The 11820-nt window shown below is 39.4% G+C and overlaps 1 protein-coding gene across 1 annotated transcript; it reads left to right on the top strand.

Moving 5' to 3' along the window:
- Positions 1–8593: 8593 nt before the first annotated feature.
- On the top strand, positions 8594–10060 carry LOC108147610 (antichymotrypsin-2-like). Its single transcript, XM_041710537.1, has 3 exons — positions 8594–8693; positions 8754–9773; positions 9838–10060. Exons 1-3 carry the CDS (start codon positions 8678–8680, stop codon positions 9957–9959), a joined length of 1158 nt encoding a protein of 385 aa, XP_041566471.1. The 5' UTR covers positions 8594–8677; the 3' UTR covers positions 9960–10060.
- The last annotated feature ends 1760 nt before the right edge of the window (positions 10061–11820 follow it).

The following is an 11820-nucleotide window of genomic DNA, read 5'->3' as shown; positions in this document are numbered from 1 at the left end:
TTCTCGTTAGACCCAATATACCTCTTCTGCCGTCGCTACACTAAAAGAACAACAACTCTACCAAATAACTGTTTAATGAGCAATACTATAGTGTCAATATCGAAATTTTTTTTTTTCTTAAAACTCTAATCTAAATTGGGATTTCGGGACGTACCCCATAAAGACCTTTGGTAAAAGTGTATCGCTTTAAGGGCTATTCCCACACATTTATTTGTTGAGTGTGGCGATGCTCTCCTCTGCTTGCGTTGTGAATGCTAGTGCGATGACAACGCTGGAAAAGCCAACCTAAAAGCAAACGTATGAAAAGCGTGCGAAAGTAGAGACAGACGTATTTCCACATGCTTTTCATACACCCGCTCTTGCTCCGCTTTTTCCCCGTTGCCATCGCAGTCGCCGTGTGCACATCCATTTGTAGTAATCGCTTTAAAATGATGGCAACAGATTTATGGTGGCTTATCCCGGTGAACTTGGAGTGCGCTTAGGTGCCAGAGGTGGTAAACGAAAGCGTTTAGCCAGTCGCAGTCGCCATCGCCATCGCCTTCGACCCGTTCCACCGACTTTTATCATCCGGCGACCCAATCGCTGGAAGGCGTCATGGTGACAATCGCCAGCGCCCCAGAGGGTCCAGACATACATAGCTGAACTGAACCAAACTGAACTTAACTGAACTGAACTGCTGTGGCTGGCAGCTGGGTGGACCTATTTAACAATACATGACCATTCACACTTTATTAGTAACGGTTGTATTAATGTAACAAATAATGAATTGAAAGGGAAAACACAAACTTCATAAAACCAAATGAAATCAAGTTAAATGAACATATTAAAACTTACTTACCTAAAAATTAGATGCCTATATCTAATACTAAGTTGATGATATTAATTGCATGAACTCGATACAGACGAATTCATGAAATAATATAAGCAGAGATACCAGACGTGTAAAATTTAGCCCCTACTTAGTTTACATGTCTAGCTCCTCTGCTAGTATTATTATTATTTTAGCTGATTATTAGAACTTTAATCATCGCCAAAGCGAGCATGAAAACTTATTAGCAATAATGGTGGTAAACAGAAAACAATAAATGACTCTTTCAATTGTTTACTTTTGCGACCTGTGTTGCCACCATATTTTTACAGTCGAATCAAATAATATAGATTTCAAAGAAGATTAAATATTAAAGATGCCCCCTAGCGATTAAGCAATTTCTTAGTATTTTTAAGGTTTTGTATTGTTCCGAATCTTAGATAATACGAATTGGTAAAGTTCTATACTCTTTTTCCTTCTTAGTATTAGCTTGAAATATTTTTAGCGATTACTTAGTAAATATTATTTAAATGTATTAAAATATTTATTTGCCCAAGTTTTAAATGTTATGAAAGTACAAACATTTTCCTACCCAATCCGATTATTGCTTATACAAATATAAAAACGTCCACAACTAAGGTCCACCCTATCGGCCAGACTTGTGAGTTGTGGCCACTCCGCTTTCGCCTTTCACACCTGTTCGTGCGGAGGTGGCAATTTAAAGGCTATCGCCAGCAGCCTTGACGATCTCATGCCCGACTGAGCAGCAGTTCAGAGTTCGCTTCGGTTCGATTCGACTCGACTCGACTTGACTTGATTCGATTCGGTTGGGATGGGATGGGATGGGCCGGGATGGGTTCATCATTATCCGCACCGTCATCGTCGTCGTAGGCAGCTAAGTATGGTAGACTGCCGAGTGATGGACGATGTGTCCTGCTGCAAGGGATCTCCGGATTTCGGATTTTGGATTTTGGATTTCGGATCTCGGATCTGCTCGGATCTGACCACAGCGCCGGTGAATTTGCTGGCATCAGTAGTTGTCCCAGCTGCGGTCTGCCCTGTTCCGAATCTCGTCCGGCAGTTAAACATTTATGTCTGCCAAACAAACAGAATGGCCCGGTCGGCGGGCTGGGAAATCAAATGTTTGGACGAGGGGAAAGCCTAAAACGAGCATCCGCCTGCAACACTAAAGTCCACACGAGCCGCAGATGCTCCCTAACTTACCCTCTCACCAACCAAGCAAAACTTAGAACACTGATAAAACGTTATTTCATTCGAAATATTATAATTATAATTTCGTTCTAAAAAAAGGTTGTGTTGTGTTTCAAAAGTAATGAAATTAGGCCCATAGGATGTGGTCAAGTCCTTAAGGCGTTTATGAAATTCAAAAAACGGTTTAAAAAAAAAAAAAAAAAACGTATGTGTGATATATGATATTATTATGATATATGTAAATATAAATTAATATATATATATGATGTCTATTGTGAAATATATATTTTTGTTTTTATTATTAGATTTTATTTAAAAATGATTTGAATAAAGTGCTATGTATTTTTATTATAGTTAATATACACTTTTTATGTATAATAGTTTCTATATTTTAGTTTTTTAATTGAAAATGAACAAAATCATATTAAGAAGTGTTGTTTTGTGTACAGTCGTCGGGAGAAAGAAGAGCTCGGTTCGGAAGGTGAATCTTAAGTTGGAGGAGATGAGAACCTGAACCTGAACGAGAACGAGAACGAGAACGACAACGACGACATTTACTGTTTACCTTGATTATTTCATCAAAGTTTGAAAATATTTACATTGGCATTCCGAGCTTGGAACGTGATGTAGATATTTATACATGCCGTAGCCGTTTCGTTGCCGTTGTCGTTGCCATTGCCATTGCCTTTGGTTTTGCCCTTGCCTTTGCCTTTGCCTTTGCCCCTGTTGTAGTTCCAACCGAGCAGTCGGTAACTGGGACTGTGGCTAAAGCCATAGCTATAGCCCCAACCAACCAGCAAACCAACTCCAGAGATTCCCCTCAGCTTCTTTGCATTGTTTGTCTCTGGTGCTGGTACTTTTTTGGGCAAAAACGTCTGGGAGCGGGCAGAATGCCAGAACAATAAGTTTATTTTGATACACAAAATTAATACGTTGTTGGCATGAACTCATGCATCCACTCCTGCCAGCATCTCACCTTGTCACTCACTCAGTCAGTCAGTCAGTCAGTCAGTCAGTCAGTCAGTCAGTCAGTCAGTCAGTCAGTCAGTTAGTCTGTGCTCCAGCCAACTTCGACACTTGCCACTTGTAAACGACATTTTATTAGTAAAGTTTATTTAAATTCGTTAAAGATGTGTGTCTGGGTATTTGTGCCATTTGTGTGTGCTACCGTTTTTGGGGACTTGGAGCCCTTGGAGTCGCAACGTGGCTGCCGCATTCGTATTCAAAAGATCAACATATTGCGTTACGTGGTGTATTTTAAATTCAAAATTGACTTTCGAGCACTTACTATACGGGCGCCACAACAGTCAGCATCCAGCCACGGAAGTGGGGAGCTGACTCGACGACCTCCTTATCGCAATGCCGAAATCCCCTAGGGTGGCACTGATTTGCCGGGGGATGGTTCGCAGCACTGGGTCGGCAAACTATGACCCACTGAGATCACGGATAGGCACTGAGCAGCCGCTCGATTGAATTGTTTCTATGTAATCGCTTTCAGTAAGTGAATTTTAGTCCCTTCACCCCCCTTTCCCACCCTCTTAAATAGCTCGAGGGGCATGGACTGTGGGGTGGTGACTTAATTGAAGCTTTAGGATGTAATCACGTCGCTAAGGTGCTTGGTGCTTGGTGCTTCTTGTTCGTGGGGCAAAACCTTTTGATTCAGTGCTGCTCTACTGGCAGCCGAGCTTTGAAAATGATTGGCTTTTAAAATAAGCCAATTTTAAGAACAAAAAAATTTTTGTATGTATACTTATAAGTAGATTTCGATTCAAGCAAGTATTGTAAATATAAGTATGACATTATTTTCTAAAATGTATTTTCCCATGCAGTGTGAACGAAAAGGGTGCACAAAAAAATTTTATTAAGGCAAATTATGTTGATTGAGAAACAACACACCAGTCATAAACCTTTAAGTTGCGTGCAAAAATCTAAACGTTCATAAAATTCTAGATTACTTCTTACACCCTTGCAGAGGGTATTATGATTTTAGTCAGAAGTTTGCAACGCAATGAATAATAATTTGACAGTTCAGAATTACGTTTTTAATTTTAATTAAATCGGAAAACGATATTATATAGCTGCCATGGGAACTATCAAATAATTGAGCTGCAAAACATCATAGCTTCAATGTTTTCAAACATGTACGCAAGTCTATCATAATTTTAATGTTTTCAAGAATATTTAATTTTTGCAATAGCTGAAAGGGTATATGAACTTCGGCTTGCCGAAGTTTGCTTCCTTTCTTGTTATAGCCTTGCAGAGGGTATTATAATTTCAGTCAGAAGTTTGCAACGCAGTGAAGGAGACATCGCCGACCCTATAAAGTATATATATTCTTGATCAGCATCACTAGTAGAGTCGATCTAGCCATGTCCGTCTGTCCGTCCGTCTGTCCGTCCGTCTGTCCGTCTGTCAGTCTGTCCGTCTGTCCGTCTGTCCGTCCGTTTATATGCAAACTAGTCTCTCAGTTTTAAAGCTATCTGCATGAAACTTTCCCAAAAGTTGTCTTTCTATTGCAGGTAGTATATAAGTCGGAACGAGCCGGATCGGACGACTATAGCATATAGCTCCCATAGGAACAATCGGAAAAATAAATGAAAAAAATTATAACTTTGCTGTTTTTTAATTTTTTGTTTAGTTCTTCGACGTTTAGTAATGGTTAAATATTTCTGATTTACGGTTTAAATTTCATCATAATCGGACGACTATAGCATATAGCTCCCATAGGAACAATCGGAAAAATAAATGAAAAAAATTATAATTTTGCTGTTTTTCAATTTTTTGTTCAGTTCTTCGACATATAGCAATGGTTAAATATTTCAGAATTATGGTTTAGATTTTATCAAAATCGGACGTCTATATCATATAGCTCCCATAGAAATAATAAAAATATATAAAATAACTATCAAATAATTGAGTTGCTAATCATCATAGCTTCAATGTTTTTAACCATATACGCAGTAAATCATAATTTTAATGTTTTCAAAAATGTTAAATTCTTGCAATAGCTGCAAGGGTATATGAACTTCGGCTTGCCGAAGTTTGCTTTCTTTCTTGTTTTGTTTTGATTTCCTATTATTTACGGTATTATTATTATAATCTGCTTTTGAACTTTCAATATGGTCCTAATATTGTGACTAGTGATTAATAGGAATTTCCTTAAAAATTATTATTAATCTGAAATTTTCTTAAGAAATACTTGGTTTTTCTGCGATCTTGAACTGAAGGTCAGAAACTCAAGACTAACTACTCGAGATTAAGAATCCAATATTAAGAACTTTTGAGTTCTGGATCCAGTTATAGACGTCAGCATCCGGATCTTGAGCAATTCAAAAATATATAATATAAATATATATATATATAATAAATGTTTAAAGGCATTGAAGCTTTGTCGAATATTCGAATTTTTCAATCGTTTCTATGGCAGCTTAATAATACAGAAGATATTTTTTAAAATTTAAAACCCGAATTCTGAATTGGAAAAGAACCAACTATTTTTTTATCTTTTAAGGGGAAAAAAACTTAAAAACTACTTTCCGTAAGTAGTTTAAAAGTTCAACCGATTTAAATGGCGCTTGGATTTTCGGTTAAAACCATACCATACCATACTTGACTAAATCTTAAATTTAAATTTAAAAACTTATATTTAAAGAGCAATCGGTATAAAAATACTAAAAAAAAAATAGATTCCCTTTTTGGATCAATTGAGTTACTTTCGTACTCAAATTAAATACACAATTTGGTTAATTTGGGAAGATTTAGGAAAATCTTAGGTATAGCGAAACTTTTATTTGCTGTAATTTCAGAAATGTTTTGTAATGCATATTAAAGTTAAAGCGTTTTATTCTAAGCAAATAAGCCAGCTTAGAAATTCAAAAATAACTGATATCATTAAATCGGTATGCATTTAGTAATCAAACTTATAGGCTTGGCTCGCTAATTTGTACACTTTCAGTGGGAACATCAAAACGTTCTACCCTGCAACGGGTTTACCGGAGTACCTACGATGATAAGTCATCAATATCCATTTATTTCGGAGGAGCAACCCCAGTCACTGCGTTGCTGTGATCCAAATTGCTCAGCCTCAACCCACTCCTGGCCAACAAATAAATGTTGGCAACTGAAAAATCAGAAAAAAACATTTGATTCGTGCTCAAAGCGTTTTTCTGACAGCTGCCTCTGCTTTTGCCTGTGCCTGTGCCTCAGTCCCCAGTCCCCAGTCTACAGTCCACAGCCTTCAGCCTTCAGGCTTCAGTGCGGCTTCGTGGGCGATCTGTGGGGAATGGTTTTCGAGACTGGCAAATCTGAAAGTGGAAACTCAAAGCCGGAGCTGGAACTGAAGCTGAAGCTGAAGCTGAAGCTGAAGCTGAAGCTGATGCTGATGCTGATGCTAAAGCTGATGCTCGAAAAGAAGCCGCAGCCGAAGGAGGAAAGAAACTGGGCAAGGAATAAATACATAACTGAATGTGACACGTTCGGCGCAAAGTACGGCAGAAGCCAAACAAAAAACAATACGACAAAGTGTCATAAAAGTTGTATACAAAACTTGAGAAGTAGCTGCAACGGCAGCAGCAACAATTACCCCACTGTGAGGGGGCCAAACAGAACAGAATGCGAATCAAGTGGAGATGCGGGGAGGGACTGGGGGCCACTAAGCACTTGGAAAATGACATAGGCAACTGCAATTGTTGCAACTTGTTGTGCAAAAATAATAAGGAAGTGAACTTAAAATGATTACACGATAAAGTTTTACCCTGCAATTTGCCATCGAGGCGGAACAAAGGCAGCGGCAAGAAGGCACAAAGATTTACATCCTCAATCTGCAGTTGTTGAACTTTGCACATGGACGGCACCACCATCATCCTCCATACCCCCGACTACCCCCTACTTCCTCCTTGCCCATCAATTTCGACTAGGGACAGCCGACACGCTTTCATTTGTATTCAATATGATTTTGGCAGGCCATAAAAAAACGTTTAACATCGGAGGCGGAGGTTGGTATGGAATTGGATGGTGATGCTGATGGGGATGGGACTAGGTTGCTGTTCACAGAGCAATGAATTGTGCGGCCGAAGTGAGTCAAGTGCTGGTGCTGAGATTTTCATTTCATATATTGCCCACAGCAGCTGCTGGGCCATAATCATCACCATAACGTATACGACCGAGGGCCCTGGGTGTTTCAGTTTCCCATCCCAGCCCTCACGAATGCGGCCGTCCATCTGGTGGGGCCATCTAGCATGGTCAAAGTTTATGGTAAATGCCAACCCTTTAACGCTTATTTCGGCTAACTTCTGCCTCGCTTTGGGTGATCTATGCCCTTCAGAGAGTGCTGAATATTTATACGGGTTACGTCTCAATACAATTGGTGCAAATAATCACATTCATATGAAAATGTGTTAAATTGAAATGGGCGTTTTCGTGAGAGAGTCAACCAAACTTAAATTAAATGGTAACGAAAAAATATTGTTATTGCTTAATTTATTACAAAAAAGAATCAAGTTTTAAGTGAATTTCAGTTGCTAACAACATACTGTTTCGTTTCACAATAATAATACTATTTAATATTCCGGTGACCTGGTTTTGATAATAAATTCAATTTTAATATAATAATAAATTAAATATTTATGATAATAATTAAATATTAATAGAAAAGCTATATGCTATAGTCGTCCGATCCGGCTCCTTCTGACTTATGTACTGCCTGCAATAGAAAGACAACTTTTGGGAAAGTTTCATGCAGATAGCTTTAAAACTGAGGGAATAGTTTGCGTAGAAACGGACTGATAGTCGGACAGACGGACATGGCTAGATCGACTCTCCTAGTGATGATGATCAAGAATATATATACTTTATAGGGTCGGAAATGTTTCCATCACTGCGTTGCAAACGTCTGACTGAAATTATAATACCCTCTGCAAGGGTATCAAAATACAAAGGAAAATGTCTGCATTTCAGTATTTTACATGGGTGTAGAGGTGTTTGTTTTTTTATAGTTTATGTTATTAACAACCATTTTGACTACCATTTTGGAATTTATAGTTTTTATTTATTTTCTTCCTTCTCATAATTTATAAAAAAACGACCTTTTCACATAAAATAATTGATGCTTTGCTGGTCTTACAAACAAAATTCTATAAATTACAAAATTAAACTTAAAGTTTCGGAAAATGATATCATACATATTGTTGCCACGAAAAGGTCGAATAATTGAGCTGAAAATCATCATAGCTTCAATGTTTTTAAATATTTACGCCTACAAATCGAATTTTAGATATTCTAATTGCCAAAGTTTGATTCCATTATTGTTCAAATTATGCCAGGCAAAAAAAGGGTGTGAAACTCATTTCCTAGGCTATGGGCTTCAACTGATTTTGTTTTTCTGTGTAAAAAACTATCATATTTTACAGGAACATTGCTATTATCCATTAACCATTTTGCAAATTAAAATGTAGTCTTAACAATTAAATAGTTGTTTTTTTTTCATTCCGTGTAGCCGTGTAGCTGTGTGACGTTGCTCTGTTTCGCTTCTGATGATAAGTTTTGCGACGTTCAGTTTCGAAGCGCAACTGATAGCGAGCTGGTCGGCCAGCGGAAGAATAAAATATTATTAGTTCAAGTTTAATTCACTCTTGAGCAATTAGCCAGAGATAAAAACAAATGGCGAGCAAAGTCGGTGGGTAGATGGGAAACCACCGCATCTATAAAAAGTGGTTACTAATACGGTTTCTTCCAGCAATCCTTCTTTTGGCACTGGAGCTTCTTGAGGTTGCCCAAAGCCTTGCGAAGCCAGAGCCCGGAGAATGTCTGGCGCCCACCTACATGACCCGCTTCACCGCCAAGCTCTTCCAGGGAATGATAAAGTTGGAAAATCGGCACGGCAACGTTGTCTTTTCACCCTTCGCCGTGCACGCCTTGCTGGCACTGATCTACAGGGCATCGGAGGGTGAAACACTCAGCGAAGTGCAGCGGGTCGGCGAGTTCAACCAGCACCCTGTTTTCGTGGCTCTGGACTTCGAGCGACTGATCAAGTTCAAGGAGCATCTCCAGAGTGCCAATCTAACTTGTGACTCCAGAGTATTCTACAACCACAAGCTGGGTAAAGTCAATTCCCGCTACGACGAGTTCTCCAAATTCTATTTTGACATCGACACAAGGCCTGTGGACATGAATAGCGGCAGGGACATGTCAAGCTGGTTACCCTCATGGATACAGGGTTCCGACATTAGTTCCCAGATGCAGGCGATACTCACGAACCACGTGAAATTCGAGGGTTTCTGGAAGCACAAGTTCGAAATAGGCAACTTATCCAAATTCCACCTCGCCAAAGGTAAAACGATCAAAGTTCCAATGATGTACAACCACGAAGTCTATGGCCTGGCCGATCTGCCCGAACTGGACGCCACCACCTTGGAACTGCCCTTCGAGGACAGTGCCACCAGCATGCTGATCCTGCTGCCCAATCAGCTCGACGGACTGGCTAACCTCGAGCAGCAGTTGGCCCAACCGGAGTTCGATCTCAACCGGATCGCCAACCGCCTGCACCGCCAGTCGGTCACGGTGGGCCTGCCCAGGTTCTGGCTCGACTTCGTTTGTGACATGGGCGATCCTCTGAAGAAGCTGGGCCTCAGCCAGGTGTTCACGGACAGCTCGAAGGTGACCAAATTGCTTGAACAGACGGTGCGCTTGGACAAGATCCTGCATAGGGCCTACATTAAGGTGTCGGAGTTGGGAACAGTATACTCGAGCTTTTGGGGTAAGATTTCAGCTACTTTTCGGGCCTAAAAACTACTACAAAGCTATCAATTCTATATATCCAGATGATGTCAAGTCACTGCCTGCCAATTCCAAGGAGTTCGTCGCTAATCGGCCATTTGTCTTTGCCATCCGCACCCCCAACTCAGTGTTATTGATGGGTCACGTAAAGAGTCCTAGGGAATAGAAATAAGGATCCAAAATCTTGCAAAATGAGGACTTCAAATGATTACACATTTTGATAATAAATTTCTTTAAAATGTACTTGTTCGGTTAGCAACATCAAAATATTCTAGTTTATTGTTTTATTTTCGGGGATTTTTGTTTGTGATTTTTCGACGAAAATTGGCGTAAGAAAGCTAATCACGACTTTCTTATCGTGGGACTCGAGCAACAAGTTCATCGGGGGCTTTCGCCAGAATTTGTACTTATTTGAAATTTGTTGTATTTTAATATTTGCTCATATATATTTTGTAATGCCGCCATTATTATATGTCGAAGAACTAAAAAAGAAATTAAAAAACAGCAAAGTTTTAATTTTTTTATTTATTTTGTTGACGCAGGTTTATATTATTTATTTCAATTCTTGAGTTTTTATTTTATTTAATTTCTGTTCAGCTTAGCTTTTTCACGTCTGCTTCCAATTGTCTCTCTTAATTCAAGTGTTACCCTATTCTGATCTTCACATAGTCCTTACTACTTATTCTACATTATTGGAACATCGGAATGGAACATAAGTGTTATTATTATTAAATTATTAAATAGTCACAACTTATATCCACTTGATCTATACAGCTTCCAATATACTGCAAACAATTTTTTCGATTGTTTCTATGGGAGCCATATGCTATAGTCGTCCGATCCGTTCCGACAGCAGCAGTTGGCCCAGCCGGAGTTCGATCTTAACCGGATCGCCAACCGCCTGCACCGCCAGTTGGTCACAGTGGGCCTGCCCAGGTCTAGTGTTTCTTCCGATGTTGACATGACCTAACCATGAAGATGCTGGGTCTCCGGCAGATGTTCACAGACAGCTCGAAGGTGACCAAATTGCTCGATCAGCAAAGATCCTGCAAAGGCCCCTTATTACAGTGTTTGAGAACGGAACTTCATTACATTACCCTTGTGGTAAGGATTTCAGCTACTTTTCAGGCCTAAAAACTACTACAAAGCTATTAATTCTATATATCCAGATGATGCCAAGTCACTGCCTGCCAATTCCATTTGCAAAGAGTTCATCGCTAACCGGCCGTTTGTCTTCGTCATCCGCACCCCCAACGCAGTATTCTTGATGGGTTATGTGAAAAACCCCTCAATAAAATGTTTTACAAATATACGCTTTACAATTGATTAAAGTTCGAAAACTTTACCATTACCATTAAACTGAAAATTATGGTAGCTTCAATGTTTTAAATCAGGGATGCTTACGCCAATGCACAATGTGCAAATTTCTTTTTGTAATTGCACATAGTAAGGGTTGGGAAGGGTAAGTTGTGAAGGCCAGCACAATGAGTAAGCTTGCTGGGCACAATTTGTTATAAGCCAGCAATTTTTCGTCTCTTACTTGAGAACCATTTTAGAAACGTTGCTGCTTGCAAAAGATTATTGTATTTGCATTGTCTGACGATTGTTTTTTATAACTATAACTGATTAATTTACACATTAAGTGACGAAACCTAAACTTTAACGAGACTCCATCGAAAAGTAGCCTATTTCGATGAGCCTAGCGTTTGCTAGCTATGACTTTAAAAGCTATTGTTTCACATAACCAAAGTTGGCTATCGCTATCTATTAATATAAAAGGCTTGTCTTATTTGCAGCAGTTGATAAGCTCATAGGTGTAGAGGCATTGAGTTAATTTGGCAAATGGTTTGCCGCAGCAGTAAGCTGGGATTGCTGCTATATTAAGGATCTGATCCAGGCTTAATTTCCGCCTTCTAAATTTTGCGCCCCAATCAGTATTATAAAGTCAAGTGCGAGCCTGCCGCATGTTATCCGGCTGCGATTGAACAAACGCAAATGAATGGTGTGGGTGTGGGTGTGTGTGCGGG

This window comes from Drosophila elegans, unplaced genomic scaffold (genome assembly GCF_018152505.1).
Source record: "Drosophila elegans isolate 14027-0461.03 unplaced genomic scaffold, ASM1815250v1 contig_149, whole genome shotgun sequence".
Lineage (NCBI taxonomy): Eukaryota > Metazoa > Arthropoda > Insecta > Diptera > Drosophilidae > Drosophila > Drosophila elegans.
This window is presented reverse-complemented; position numbering and strand designations above follow the sequence as displayed.